General features: G+C 36.2%; 1 protein-coding gene across 1 annotated transcript in view; it reads left to right on the top strand.

The window, feature by feature from the left end:
* Nucleotides 1-1,162: 1,162 nt before the first annotated feature.
* MTMR8 (myotubularin related protein 8) overlaps nucleotides 1,163-16,444 on the top strand; it is a 112,693-nt gene continuing 97,411 nt past the window's right edge. Inside the window, 5 exon segments of the mRNA XM_032592058.1 lie at nucleotides 1,163-1,169; nucleotides 1,834-1,868; nucleotides 7,363-7,485; nucleotides 10,827-10,989; nucleotides 12,932-13,089. Of these exon segments, the coding sequence (XP_032447949.1) occupies nucleotides 1,163-1,169; nucleotides 1,834-1,868; nucleotides 7,363-7,485; nucleotides 10,827-10,989; nucleotides 12,932-13,089 (486 nt within the window).

Raw genomic sequence — 16,444 nt, 5'->3', positions numbered from 1 at the left:
TGGGAGGGAGGGGCGGGTGGGTGATCAGTATTGAGGAGGGCACCTTTTGGGATGAGCCCTGGGTGTTGTATGGAAACCAATTTGTCAATAAACTTCATATAAAAAAAAATAAATAAATGTTCAGCTGCAAAAAAAAAAAAATTCTCTTGTGGTTTATTACCCTCTCTTAATCTTCCTCCTCCCTTCCCATATGTTCATCTGTTTTGTTGCCTAAATTCCACATATGTGTGAAATCATATGGTATTTGTGTTTCTCTGATTGACTTAGTTCGCTTAGCACAATACATTCTAGCTCCATCTACATCATTGCAAATGACAACTTTTTAGCAATGCTTTTGCAATGCCAGATCATTCTTTTTGATGGCTGAGTAATGAGTAAATATATATATATATACACACATATATATATATACATACACACACACACACACACACACACATATATATACAATGAGTAATATTACATTGTATATCTAAACCAAATCTTTATCCATTCGTCATTTGGTAGACATTCTGTCTTTCTCCATAGTGTGGCTATTGTTGATAATGTTCTATAAACATTGGAGTGCATGTATCCCTTCAAATCTGTAGTTTTGTATCCTTTGGATAAATAACTGATAACGTAATTGCTAGATGATAGCATAGTTCTATTTTCAGTTTTTTGAGGAACCTCCATACTGTTCTTCAGAGTGGCTGCACTAGTTTGCATTTCCCACCAGCAGTGCAAAGGGGTTCCAGTTTCTCTGCATCCTCATCAACACCTGTTGTTTCTTGTGTTTTTAATTTTAGCCATTCTGACAGGTGTGAGGTGGTGTCTCATCCTGGTTTTGATTTGTATTTCCCTGATGATGAGTCGTGTTGAACATCTTTTCATGTGTCTGTTAGCCATCGGGATGTCTTCTTTGTAAAAATGTCTATTCATGTCTTCTGCCCATTTCTTAACTGGGTTATTTGTTTTTTGGATGTTGAGTTTGATAAGTTCTTTATAGATTCTGGATACTAACCCTTTATCAGACATGTCATTTGCATATCTTGTTACCTTCTCCCATTCCATAGGTGGCCTTTTATTTTTGTTGATTGTTTCCTTTGCTGTGCAGAAGCTTCTTATCTTGATGAAATCCCAATAGTTCATTTTTGCTTTTGTTTCCCTTGTTTCTGGGGACATGTCCGGTAAGAATTTGCTGTGGCTGATGTCAAAGAGGTTGCTGCCTCGGTTCTCCTCTAGGATATTGGTGGATTTTCTGTCTCATTTTTAGGTCTTTCATCCATTTTGAATTTATTTTTGTGTATGGTACAAAACAGTGATCCAGTTTCATTCTTTTGCGTGTTGCTTTCCAGTTTTCCCAACACCACTTGTTTGAGACTGTCTTTTTTTCTCACTGGATATTCTCTCCTGCTTTGTCGAAAATACTTGACCATATAGTGATGGGTCAATTTCTGGGTTTTCTATTCTGTTTCATGGATATATTTGCCTGTTTTTGTGCCAGTACCTTACTGTCTTGATGACTATACCTTTGTAATATAGTATGAAGTTCAGAATTGTGATGCCTCCAGCTTTGTTTTTCTTTTTCAGAATTTCTTTGGCTATTCAGGATCTTTTGTGTTTCCATACAAATTTTAGGATTGCTTGTTCTAGCTCTGTGAAAAGTTCTGGTGATATTTTGATACTGATTGCATTAAATGTGTAGATTGCTTTGTGTAGTGTAGACATTTTAACAATATTCTCCCAGGCCATGAACATGGAATAATTTTCCATTTTTTTTGTGTCCACTTCAATTTCTGTCATAAGTGTTGTGTAATTTTCAGAATACAGATCTTTTACCTTTTTCACTAGGTTTATTCCTGAGTATCTTGGTTTTTGGTGCAATTGTAAAAGGGATAGATTCCTTGGTTTCTCTTTCTGCTGCTTCATTATTGGTGTATAGATATGCGACAGATTTCTGTATGTTGACTTTGTATCCTGCAACTTTACTAAATTCATGTATCAGTTCTAGCAACTTTTTGGTGGAGTCTTTTCAGTGTTCTACATAGAGTATCATGTTGTCTACGAATAGCAAAAATTTTACTTCTTGCCAGTTTGGTTGCTTTTACAGTAAAACCTTGGATTGCAAGTAACTTGTTTTGCAAGTATTCTGCAAGACCAGCAAACATTTCTAATAAATTTTAACTTGATAAATGAATGATGTCTTGCAATACGAGTGGTATGTGATGCCGAACATCACGTGATCACAACTGAGCCAATGGTTCTTCTCTTTCTCTCTCTTGCTGCAGGATTGTGGGTGATTGTCTCCCATGCTTGGATGCTCAGTCTCAGGCCATGGTGTTTGGCAAAAATCAGTGATTTTTCAGAATATTGGAAGGTGCCCACAACTGGCACTAGTGTATTTTTTTTGTCACTTCAAAGCACCTGTGAACAGTCCTTTGCTTTTCCATATAAGAGTAAGCTTAGGAATGCATTGCTTCATTCTAGGTCAGGCTAAGTATAGTTATAGACCCTTTCTTCTGCTGCCTTATTGCCAGATGCACTAAATACAGTATATGACAAGTTATTAATACTGTACTGTAGTCAACATCTGTGTGAGTGTATTCAGTGGGCCCCATGCAGAAAAAGATTCCGATGAGCCAATAGATAGCAGTGGTTTTATTAGTTATAGTGAAAATAGTCCTACACAATAACCTGCCTCTCTCTTGTCTCTCCCACACCAGCCACAAAGATTTCCAAAGGTAAGTGCAGGTTAATTTGTTTATTTTTCTTTATATTTTGTATTTTCTTTATTATTTTGTATTTTCTTTATTATTTTGTATTATATCACAATATTGTAATAATTTTTAAATGTTTATTTTTTATTTTTGAGAGAGAGAGAATGAGCAGGGGAGGGGCAGAGGAGACAGACAGGATCCGAAGCAGCTCCACACTGTCAGTGCAGAGCCTGATGTGGGGCTCAAACCCACAAACTGCAAGATCATGACCTGAGCTGAAATCAAGAGTCGTCCGCTTAACCAACTGAACCACCCAGGCACCCAGTATTGTAATCATTTTTATATGAATATTTTTGGATTGTGGAACAAATCGTTTGAGTTTCCATTATTTCTTATGGAGAAATTCACTTTGATATACAAGTGCTTTGGATTACAAGCATGTTTCAGGAATGAATGAATTATGTTTGCAAACCAAGGTTTTACCATATTTCTTTTTGTTGTCTGATTGCTGATGCTATGAATCCAGTACTGTGTTCAATAGCAATGATGAGAGTCGACATGCTGTCTTGTTCCTGACTATAGAGAAAAAGCTCTCGGTTTTTCCCCACTGAGGATGATAACTGTGGTCTTTTGTATATGGCCTTTATGATGTTGAGGTATGTTCCTTGTATCCCTACTTTGTTGAAGGTTTTTAACAAGAATGGATGCTGTATTTTGTCAAATGCTTTTTCTGCATCAATTAAGAGATCTTATGATTCTTTTCTTTTATTAATGTGGTGTATCCTGTTAATTGATTTGGAAATATTGAATCACCCCTGCAGTTCAGGAATAAATCCCACTTGATCTTGGTGAATGATTCTTTTTTTTTAATGTTTATTTATTTTTGAGGCAGAGAGAGACAGAGCATGAACGGGGGAGGGTCAGAGAGAGGGAGACACAGAATCTGAAGCAGGCTCCAGGCTCTGAGCTGTCAGCACAGAGCCCGACGGGGGCTTGAACTCACGGACCGTGAGATCATGACCTGAGCTGAAGTCAGATGCTTAACCGACTGAGCCACCCAGGCGCCCCAATGATTCTTTTAATGTACTGTTTGATTTGATTTGGTAGTATCTTGTTGAGAATTTTTGTATCCATGTTCATCAGGGATGAACTGTAATTTTCAGGATGGACTGTAATTTTCCTTTTCAGTGAGATCTTTGTCTGGTTTTACAATCAAGGCAATTCTGGCCTCATAAAATGAGCTTCTAAATTTTCCTTCCATTTCTATATTTTTGAAAGAGTTTGAGAAGAATAAGTATTAACTCTTCTTGAAATGTCTGGTAGAAGTCCCTTGGGAAACCATCTAACCTTGCACTTGTGTTAGTTGGGAGATTTTGAATACCAATTCAATTCATGGTTGGTTATTTGTTCAACTTTTCTGTTTCTTCTTGTTTCAATTTTGATAGTTTATATGTTTCTAGGATTTTATCCATTGTTTCCAGATTGCCCAATTTGTTGGCATATACTTTTTCATAATATTCTCTTATAATTGTTTATGTTTCTGTGGTGTTGGTTGTGATCGCTCCTCTTTCATTTGTGATTATATTTATTTGGGTCCTTTCTCTTCATTTTGATAAGTCTAGTTAGGGGATTATCAATTTTATTAACTCTTTCAAAGAATTATCTCTTAATTTCATTAACTGTTCATTTGTTGTTGTTGTTGTTGCTTCTGTATCCTTTAATTCTGCTCTAATCTTTATTTCCCTTCTTCTGCTGGCTTTACACTTTATTTACTATTTTTTTCTAGCTCCATTAAATGTAAGGTTAGGTTGTATATTTAAGACTTTTTTTGCTTCTTGAGGTAGGTCTATATTGCTTCTTGTGACTGCCTTTGCTATATCCCAAAGGTTTGGACTGTCACATTTTCATTTTCATTTCCTTCCATGTATTTTAAAATTTTGTCTTTAAATTCCTGGTTAACCCATTAATTCTTTAGTAGAATGCTCTTTAGCCTCCATGTATTTGTGGTATTTCTGAGTTTTTCTTGTGGTTGACTTCAAGTTTCATAGCATTGTGATTGGAAATATGCATGGTATGATCCCAGTCTTTTTGTAGTTGTTGAGGGTGGATTTGTGACCCCAGTATGTGATCTATTCTGGAGAATGTTCCATGTGCACTTAAAAAGAATGTGTATCGTGCCACTTTAGGACGAAATGTTTTGTGTGTATCTGTGAAATCCATCTGGTCCAGTGTGTCAGTCAAAGCTATTTCCTTGTTGATATGTCCAATGTTGTAAGCGGGGTGTTAAAGTTCCCTGCTGTTTTTGTATTATTATCTATGAGTTCCTTTATGCTTGCAATTGATTTATACATTTGGGTTCTTCCATACTGGGGGCATAAATATTTGCAATTGTTAGATTTTTCTTGTTTAATATACCCCTTTATTATGATATAGTGCCCTTCATCTCTTGTCTTTGTTTTAAAATCTAGTTTGTCTGATATAGGTATGGCTACTCTGGCTTTCTTTTGATGTCCTTTAGTATGATAAATGCTTCTCCATCCTCTCACTTTCAATTGGCAGGTGTCTTCTTAGTTCAAAAATGAGTGTCTCTCTTTAAATTGGTCTTTTTTTTTAAACCCATTCTGACACCCTATGTCTTTTGAGTGGAGCATTTAGTCCATTTACATTCAGTGTGATTATTCATAGATATGAATTTAGTGCCATTGTATTACCTGTAAAGTTGGTGTTTCTGGAGATTTTCTTTGTTCCTTTGAAGTCTTTGTTGCTTTTGGCCTTACTTTCCCACTCAAAGGGTCTCCTTTAATATTTCTTCCAGGACTGATTTAGTGGTCACAAACTCCTTTAAATTTTGTTTGTCTGGGAAACTCTTGATCTCTCCTTCTATCATGAATGACAACCTTGCTGGATAAAGTATTCTTGGGTCCATATTTTTGCCATTTGGCATGTTGAATGTATTATGCCACTCACTTCTGGCCTGCCAAGTTTCTGTGGGGAGATCTGTGAAACATTTGTCTGCCCTTGTAGGTTAAGGCCTTTTTTTCCCTTGCTGCTCTCAGGATGATTTCCTTATCTCTGTATTTTACAAATTTAAATGTGTCTTGGTGTTGGCCTTCTTTTGTTCTTTTAATGTTTATTTATTTTTGAGAGAGAGAGAGAGACAGAGCATGAGTGGGGGAGGGGAAGAAAGAGAGGGAGACACAGAATCCGAACCAGCCTCCAGCCTCTGAGGTGTCAGCACAGAACCCAATGCGGGGCTTGAACCCACGAACTGTAAGTTCATGACCTGACCCAAAGTCGGACACTTAACTGATTGAGCCACCCAGGGGCCTCTGTTTACAATTTTCTTTTAAGCCACAGTTAATTCAATAATAGGCTGTCACATGGTAATTTTTGGCCTTTATTTTTTTTGTTAATTTGTAATGTCATTGTATTATGTTTGGAGAACATAGAGTGTGTGTAACTGAGCCTTTTGATTTTATTGAGGCTTTCTTTAAAGCCATAATCATGTTGCCTTCTTGGAATTTTTTTGTTATCTTGAGTGATTCTTTGTTCTCTTTTGGATATAGAATTCTACTCTGTATATCCAATAGCTTGAGCTTTTTAGTTGTATTCTGCAAGTACTCTATGTCTCTTAATTTTTTTTTGTATTCTTGATCTACTATTTTCTAAGTAGAGTGTTAAAATATCCAAGTGTTCTTTTTTTCTCTTATGTTCTGCTTCAAGCAAAGTACATCAAGCAAGATGCATTTCAAAACTGTATTATACAATGCGTATGTTTATGATGTGTATATCTTCTTTTGTTCTTTGTCACTTAATTCTATTTTGTCAGATGTTGAAAATGCTACTCCAGCTTTGTTTTGGTTCCTATTTGTTTAATATATCTTTTTCATTCTTTTTTGTTTGTTTGTTTATGTCTCTTTAAGTGTGTCTTTTTTAGACTGAATATTGTTTGAATCTTTTGTTTTAATCCAGTATGTAAGTTTGTCTTTTAATTGGGAAGTTTAAAAAAATTTGTAAGTTTAATTCACGTACATTTGTTGTAATTAATTATACTTTTATTATTTTTTAAATTTTATTATTGTTGACACACAGTGTTACATTAGTTCAATGTATACGACTTAGTGATTCAACAACTCTGTGTTATGCTATGCTCACCACTAGTGTAGGTGGCATTTCATTTTTTACTTTTCATTTATGGTACTCTCTTTTTTGTATTTTTTTTCCTTTTTTGTTTTCAGTGGATAGATTGTTTTCTCCTGTTTTATAGAAAGTTACATATTTTCTTACCCTTTAACTTAAGATCCAACATCATGTTATTCACCCCTGTTGATTTTTACTCATACAACTGCAACCTCTCTCAATAAGATAAGTACCGTAGCAGGCTATTATGTTTTATCTTCCTTCCACACCTTCCGAATCAGGTAATATCATCTAAAATTTTAACCCTTCCTAGAATCCATGTTTTCGTGTTAGTTTTATTGTTTCTCCACAGCTGATTTAGGAAACACAGACCATAGTAGTTTGCTACCTTGGTGGGAATTAGAAAGTCTGAAAGAAGTTTTGTAGCAAATTAAGAGCATTTATCCTGCTTTTAATTATCCAACTTTAATCATAGGTGGCAGTGAGTTGATAATTCAATCAGTATTTCCCCCCCAAATAACAGGTAGAAAATGTGAAATACCTGGATTGTTATGTGTGTAAGAAATCTGTTGATGGGATTCTATATCTTACTGCAATCCACCTGATATATATGGAGGTTTCTGGGGTAGCCCGGAAAGAAACATGGGTATGTTCACAAGAAGTATCAGAGGGTCTAAAGAGTTGTGTTTATTTGCTTTCTAATATGGTAGTTTCTTGAAATTTCAAGTAACAGTTAAATTGCTATAAAAACTTTTCTTCAAAGAACCTATTTTATGTTTTTTTTCATAGATTGAATCACATGACTCTGTCCCTGATGTTATTGACTATGGTCATCTTAGTCATTTAAAGCTACATGGGATTTTTCCTAAATATTTTTAGGTAGTGTGCTCTCTGTTCATTTTCTGAGCCAAGTTGGTGAGCATCCTGAAACAATTTAAAACCTTGCTACTCATAAAGTGTGGTCCAAGAACCATCAGTATCTGTGTCACCTGGGTGCTTGTTAAAAATGCAGAATCTCAGTTCTGAGATTCTAAATTTCTAAAAAGCTCTTGGGTGGTGTAGATGCCCCACTGACTATACCTTCGGTATCAATTATTTGACTATCTTTCTGATCTAAGACAGGTTATGTTTTCATGTGTGTATATGTTTCTTTTTGCACCTTTAAACAAAGTTTTCTAATTAGTTAAATACCCCTAACATTACTTTATGTCTTCCCCATCCTGAAGTAGCATCATTGAATCTTAATCATTAGCCAGATTTATGCTTAGACCTCCTTGTTTATAACAAGTATAACATACTTGGTATATGGCATAGCATAGTGATTAAGATCACCAACCTGAGAGCCAGTCTGCTCAGGGTGAAATTCCAACTTCAACATTTATTACCTTTGTAACCGTAGGCAACTTATTTAATTTCTTAGTGTCTCACTTCTCTCACATGTAAAATAGGGATAATGATAATAATACCTTGTTATGGGAATAAAAAACTTAAAAGTGTTTAAAACAGTGACTTGCACATGATACATACTACAGTAGACACCCCCCACACTTATCTACAGGGTATATATTCCAAGACCCCCAGTGGATGCCTGAAACTGCAGAAAGTACCAAGCCCCATGTATACTATGATTTTTCATATACATACATACCTAGGTAAAGTTTAATTTATAAATTAGGCACAGTAAGAAATTAATAGCAATAACTAATAATAGAATAATTATAACAATATAGTTTTGTTTATGTGGTCTCTCTCTCAGAATATCTTCTTATACTGTACTCACCCTTCTTGTGATGATGTGAGATAATAACATGCTTATGTGATAAGATGAAGTGAGGTGAATGATGTAGACATTGTGACATAATGTTAGGCTACTATTGACCTTCTGATATATCATAAGGAAGATCATCTACTTCTGGGCTACAGTTGACCATGGGTAACGAAAACCATGGAAAACAAAACTGTAGTTAAGGTGGGGGTGTACTGCTGTATTATATAAGTATAAAATATGAATATACGTATGAAAGAAGTATTTTAACACTTGCTTTTTAAAATACCATGAACTTTCCCCATATGAGGTTGTAACTTGCTCCCTTTGGTTGTGCCAAAAGAAGAATCAGGAGAGCTAGTTTTAGCTAGAGTCAGCTGTCCATTAACTGGCTGTATGGCCTTAAGCAAGTGACTCTTGGTCTCTGGGCTTCAATTTTTCATTTGTAATATAAGGTGGCTAGCTAATATAATTATTAAGGAATCTTCCATTTCTAAAACTTTGGAAACCAGTTCTTTAATACTGTGCTGTGAACCTTTCTTCTTTCTACCTGCATTCATAGACAGCACACATATCCCCAGATTTGCTCCTACTGGGTGTTATTTCAAACCCGTGGACTAGATCTGGAAGTGAGGACTTATGGTAATTATTTATATATGTCAAAGAAGGCATAATTACTAAATTAGAACTATTAATGTAGTTCTTCCCAGACTTTGATTCACTTTCCAATTTAGCAGTTTTGTGCTTGGTGCCTGATCTTCATGATCAGTGTTTTACTAGCCAAACATAGATCTTCCTTTTTTATCTGATTTTATTGAAATTTGATCTATTAATTCTTACTACATTATAAGTAGTTTTTGTGACTCCTCCAAAACTGTCATGGCAGAAACTGAGTTTGACAAAACAATTGAGATAGAAATTAAGATGGAAAATACCTGTGAAGAATATATTAATAGCCCCCCCACCTGGTCCATTCTTAGATGGTGCATATGATTGAAAGATTTCCTGGAAGAGATGTCATTTCTAAATAAATTGGGGCTGAGGCATGGAGTGTGTGGGGTGGAGCAAAATAAAAGACAGTGAATGATGATCAGAAGGTCATTCTAGTCACAGGACAAGGAGTACGGAGAATGAATAGAGTGCATCTAGGCTTTTAGTTGCAGGAAACATCAAAGGCACAGATAGGAGGAGAATATCAAAGACTAAAACATAAAACCATGATTCCATGGCTTTTGGAATGTATAAAGAATTTTATTATTTAGATGCAGTTTCTTTTACCATGCATTTATTTCTTTTCTACTGGCATCAGCAGGGGTAGGAGTGACTAGAATGAAGATTTAATCATCCTCTTTTTTTAATCAGAGCAGTTAACCTGTACTCCCATGGGAAATAACTTTATTAACTATATAGTACAGTACTTATGTATAGTTCCTTTAGTTCTTAGTGTTATATTCTCTACTCATTTCCTAAGTTACCTAAATTTCCTAAGTTACTTAGGTAAATTTTTGCCCACTTCATTCTTTGTTTCCTGTTACTAGAATCTAAAATGTGGAAGAGAAAATTTTCTCCTGGTATTAGACTTTTTAGAATTCCTAGACTAGACTTTTTAGAATTCCTTGAGAAGGAATCCTGGACTTGGAGTTAGACTGCCATGACTTAAATCCTATTTGTGCCACTTATTAACTGTGTGACCTGTGATAAGGAATTCACTTCTCAGAGCCCTGGTTTCTTTCATTCTTGAAATGGGGTGATTATACCTCAAAGAGTTATTACAGGACTTAAATAGCTAAGTCCTGTGGCCATGGACTATCTTGTGAGCGATAAAGCACAATACCAATTATTAATCATTTTAATTAGATTTGGTAGAATAAACAAAAATTATCTTTTCATCTGTGTCAATGATTCTACAATCATAAGCTTCATCATAGTATGCTAGAAGCCATCTGCTGTGAGCCAGTTCACCTCAATTGACCCACAAACCTGTTAGCCTTATAATCCTAAGAAGAAAAGTTTTATAACACTGCAACTTGATTCGTATTGATTTACCACTGTTTACTTCTGTTTGTGAGAAATCCAGTTGTGATTTACAAAGGATGGTTTTAGGCTGTAGATATGATCACATCTCTGGCTATGCTGTTACCATTGCTGAAAGTAAGCCATACTGATAGTCATAGACCTAGTGCATGTCTGTGAATTTATTTTGGTTCTTTTCTGTTTTGTAGATTGTACTGCATCACATTGCCAATGTAGAGAAATTGCCTATCACTAGCCTGGGCTGTCCCCTTATCCTCCACTGCAAGAACTTCTGGGTGGCCCACTTTGTTTTAGACTCTGACATTGTGTGCCATGATGTTTATAATTTGCTGCTCAATCTTTCTCAGCCAGGTAGGTATGACAGTATTTTTAGCCTAAATCATTTTAATTGTTTTTCCCTAGAATGGTATAATAGAAAGATCATGAGCTATGGAGTTAAACAGAACAGAGTTTGGATCTGGGCTCTGCTACTTACCAGCCTCATGGTATTTGGGCAAGTTATATAACCTCTGAACTCAGCTTCTTCATCTGTAAAAGTAGTAATGGAATGTTATTCAGTCATAAAAATGGATGAGATCTTTCCATTTGCAACAACATGGATGGACTGAAAGGGTATGAGGCTTAATGAAATAAGTCAGCCTTAGAAAGACAAATATCATATGATTTCATTCATGTGGAATATAAGAGACAAAACAAAGAAAGGGAAAAATAAGAGAGGGAGAGAGACAATCAAGAAACAGACTCTTAATTATAGAGAACAAACTGATGGTTAACAGAGGGGAGGGGGGTGGGGGGATGGGTTAAATAGGTGATGAGAATTAAGGAGTACACTTGTGATGAACACTGGGTGTTGTATAGAAGTGTTGAATTACTATTTTGTATACCTGAAACTAATAAAACACTGTATGTTAACTAAATGGAATTCAAATAAAAACTAAAAAAAAATAAAAGCACATATAATCTTGGGGTGCCTGGGTAGCTAAGTTGGTTGAGCATTCGATTCTTGATTTAGGCTTGAGTCGTGATCTCATGGTTTGTGAGTTTGAGCCCTGCGTGGGGCTCTGCAGACAGTGTGGTGCCTGCTTGGGATTCACTCTCCCTCTCTCTCTGCCCCTCTCCCACTTGCACATACATGCACTCTCTCTCAAACTTAAAAATCAAAAAACACATATAATCTTTTTTTTTAATGTATGGAGGTTTTTTTCTTTATTGACCACACATAATCTTTAAAAAAAGTAGTGATAGTGTAAGCTCCCTATGGGGGATGTTTGGAGGTTTAGATGCATTTGTGCATTTTACTCTCTACTTGGTATATAGATGTGTAATAGATGTTATTTTCTTCTCTCTCCCTCCCTCCTTTTAAGTATCAACTTATAAATTATTTGTCAATTCAGGAAGATTGTTTTGGATCAAAATTTGTTACCTATTGTCTTGCAAGCTTTATGTTTGTCCCACTGTTCCTATCCCTACATTCAGTTCCATTCAGAAGACTAGGGCAGTTTTTCAGAGTTCTTAATAATGCAGCTATCCCTGTTTCGTCCAGCCTCACAGTCTCATCCCCCAGCCCTATGCCTACCTATGTGACTAACTCAAAAGCTACCTCTGATTTTAGTCTGTGGAATTTCCATGCTTTTGTGTCTTCCCTCCCATTTTCTTCCACCCTTTCCCCAGAATTTGCTGGAATTTTATTGATAGAGGTTAACTGTAAGTCAACTCAACACCTTATAAGGCATTGGCAGACTCTATCCATCTCTGGAAAAGTTCTTGCCACATAAATTGGTCAGATGCATTACTGATTGAATGTTTAATCTTGTGAAGGGAGGAAGTGGGGTTGACAGGAAGAAGAGAAAAAATGGCCATTTATCAACCAGAAGCAGGTATTGGCCTAACAATTGGAATACAAGAACACTGTAAATGTTTTGCAACATGTTACAATAAGCAAAGCAATTAAGTCATTGAAGCTCAGTTAAAAACTTTTGGTAAGGACCACTTTCCCAGCATGTAAAACCCTAAAGTTTTGTTTCAGTCCATTATCCAGCAATTCACAGGAAACCAGGAAGTATGTTCCTGCTTTGTATTAGTATCACAAAAAATTAAAACATTTTTAAAATAAGACTTTGAAGCAATATTCCAGTTCTTATTCCTCACATAAAGCCAACCTTGTACACAAGTCATTGCCCTGTTTCACAAACATTCCCTTTAGGAAAAGGAAATCTAGACTTTTTTTTAGCATTATTTGTTGTTCTTTAAGTTTCACTCATTATTACTTTGTTTTCATGTTTATCTCCTCCAGCATTACCTGAAGATCTGTATGCTTTTTCTTATAATCCCAAATCCTCGAAAGAGATGAAGGAAAATGGGTGGAAACTGATTGACCCAATATCAGACTTTGGGCGTATGGGAATACCCAACAGGTACTGGATCATAACAGAAGCCAACAGAAACTATGAGGTATTTTTGTCATTGTTTTCCTTTTGATCCATTTAATTAAGCCAGAAGAATATCAGCAAACAACTTTTTTTAATATGAAATTTATTGTCAAATTGGTTTCCATACAACACCCAGTGCTCATCCCAACAGGTGCCCTCCTCAATACCCATCACCCACCCTCCCCTCCCTCCCAACCCCCATCAATCCTCCGTTTGTTCTCAGTTTTTAAGAGTCTCTTATGTTTTGGCTCCCTCCCTCTCTAACCTTTTTTTTCCCCTTCCCCTCCCCTATGGTCTTCAGTTAAATTTCTCAGGATCCACATAAGAGTGAAAACATGTGGTATCTGTCTTTCTCTGTATGACTTATCTCACTTAGCATAACACTCTCCAGTTCCATCCACGTTGTTACAAAAATAAATTCAAAATGGATAAAGGACCTGAATGTGAGACAGGAAATCATCAAAACCCTAGAGGAGAAAGCAGGAAAAAACCCCTCTGACCTCAGCCGCAGCAATTTCTTACTTGACACATCCCCAAAGGCAAGGGAATTAAAAGCAAAAATGAACTATTGGGACCTCATGAAAATAAAAAATCTTCTGCACTGCAAAGGAAACAATCAACAAAACTAAAAGGCAACCGACGGAATGGGAAAAGATATTTGCAAATGACATATCAGACAAAGGGCTAGTATCCAAATCTATAAACAACTTTTTGAAAAAAGAGAAAAATCATTTATAATCTCTCCTTTTCATTTAACATTAAGCCATTCAACCAGCATTTATTAAGTACCTACTTCACTGAAGACACTGAATCAGAGTTCTCATAGTCTAAAGCATAGGGTGCTATGGGAGCATAGATGAAGTATATGGAATTCAGACTGTGAAGCCAGAAACAGCTTGATGCTTTGGGAAATAGTCTGGAGAAGAAAATCTATCCTAATTTATATACGGAGAGAAAGAAGAAGGTCAGGAAGTGAATCCAGGTCATGAAGGGCTTCATGGCCTAATTAAGGAATTTGAACGTTATCCTGAAGACAGGAGCCACTAGAATATTTTAAGCTAGAAGGGCATGTAAGTGTATTTGTGTTTTAGAAAGATAACTTTGGTATTGGTGTGGAGAATTTGTTTGCTTGAGCTAAGAATGCAGGAGAATGATATGAGAGGTGATGAAAACCTGAACTAAGGCAATAACTATAGATGGAGAAGATGACATGGTTTTAAGAGATAGGTGGTAGAATTGAAAGAACCTGGTGACAGATTAATGAGGGAGTTTAGTATGCATCCCAGGTTTCCTGGTTTCTGGCTTGAATGACCAAGTGGATAATGGATATGTTAGCCAAGATAAGGAACTTAAGAAGAGGGAAACACAGTGTCTTCAGTTTTAGACTTGAGTTCAGGGTGATTAACAGATATCAAGTATTTGATATCAAACATTTGATTCTGGATATTAAGAAAGATCTCTGGGCCTAAATAGAAGTCTAGGAATGTGTTGGGGATTTCCAAGACCATCCCTCAGGTTTAGTGATTCACTAGGCTCACAGGACTCAACGTGTAGTTACACTTGTGGCTGTGACTTATTATAGCAAAATAATATAAAACAAAATCATCAAAGAGAAAACAGGTGAAGTCCAGAAAAAAAATAGGCATGAGCTTCAGAGTCCTCTCCCAGTGCAGTCACATGCCTAATTTCTCTAGCAACAAATTGTGACAATATATGAAAACTGTCATTTACTAAGGAAGCTTATTGGAGAATCAGTGCCCAGGATTTTTATTGGAGCCTGGTCACATAGGCACTCTCTGTTTAGTGTGTACCAAAGTTCCTGATGCCCAGAAGGAAAGCAAGTGTTCAGCAAAGAATAAACCACATTATTTGTACAGTTTACGCACAGAGAATCACTATTATCAGTTAGGGAATGGTGGGAAAACTTCCAAAATCCAGGTTCCCAGGCACCAGGCAAAGGTCTAGCCTTGCAAGGACTATCTAAGGATGGCAATTAGACCTTTTGCGATAATTTTCTGCATAGGGAGTCATTGATGTTTAAGTGCTATCTATGAATTGTTGGATCTTTATTTCCAGCATTTTACTATCATAAAAAGACAGTAATTGTGCCTTTCTGGTAATACAGTTTTGAATATCTAGTAGAAAGGAGATTGGTAAGCTGTCACTTAGCAGGGCTATTGGTGAGGTGGCTTATTAGTGTCACACTTGACAAGACTAAGTAGAGATGAGGTGAATTCTTTCCAGTTCAAATATGTGTCTAAGTTACCCAAATTAGGTCTGAAATATCTATGTTGGCACCTTAGATACATGTAGGCTTCTGAGTTGAAATGGAAGCTCCATTTATTTCTGTTTGTATGAACCACTTCTCCAAAGTCTAAGTCCAGGTAAGAGGATGGGTAGAGGTCTTTATCAAATGTGGTGCATTCTGAGAATATTGACTTTATTAATTTACTTTTAAAACTTTTATTTATTTATTTATTTATTTATTTATTTATTTTAATATATGAAATTTATTGTCAAATTGGTTTCCATACAACACCCAGTGCTCATCCCAAAAGATGCCCTCTTCAATACCCATCACCTACCCTCCCCTCCCTCCCACCCCCCATCAACCCTAAGTTTGTTCTCAGGTTTTAAGAGTCTCTTATGCTTTGGCTCTCTCCCACTCTAACCTCTTTTTTTTTTTTCCTTCCCCTGCCCCATGGGTTTCTGTTAAGTTTCTCAGGATCCACATAAGAGTGAAAGCATATGGTATCTGTCTTTCTCTGTATGGCTTATTTCACTTAGCATCACACTCTCCAGTTCCATCCATGTTGCTACAAAAGGACATATTTCATTCTTTCTCATTGCCAAGTAGTATTCCATTGTATATATAAACCACAATTTCTTTATCCATTCATCAGTTGATGGACATTTTAGGCTCTTTCCATGATTTGGCTATTGTTGAAAGTGCTGCTATAAACATTGGGGTACAAGTGCCCCATGCATCAGCACTCCTGTATCCCTTGGGTAAATTCCTAGCAGTGCTACTGCTGGGTCATAGGGTAGATCTATTTTTAATTTTTTGAGGAACCTCCACACTGTTTTCCAGAGTGGCTGCACCAGTTTGCATTCCCACCAACAGTCCCAGCACCATTATTTGAAGACACTGTTCTTCCCCATTGTATACTATTGCCTTCTTTGTCATAGATTAATTGACCATTTTAAGTGTGGGTTTTTTTTCTGAGTTCTCTATTCTATTCAGGTATATGTCTGTTTTTGTGCCAATACCATACAGTTTTCTTTACTATACCCTTTGTGGTATATATTTTGGCCCAGAATTGTGATACTTCCAGCTTTGCTCTTGTTTCTCAAGATTACTTTTTCAATTTGGGTTG

This window comes from Lynx canadensis, chromosome X (genome assembly GCF_007474595.2).
Source record: "Lynx canadensis isolate LIC74 chromosome X, mLynCan4.pri.v2, whole genome shotgun sequence".
NCBI classification, from domain to species: domain Eukaryota; kingdom Metazoa; phylum Chordata; class Mammalia; order Carnivora; family Felidae; genus Lynx; species Lynx canadensis.
This window is presented reverse-complemented; position numbering and strand designations above follow the sequence as displayed.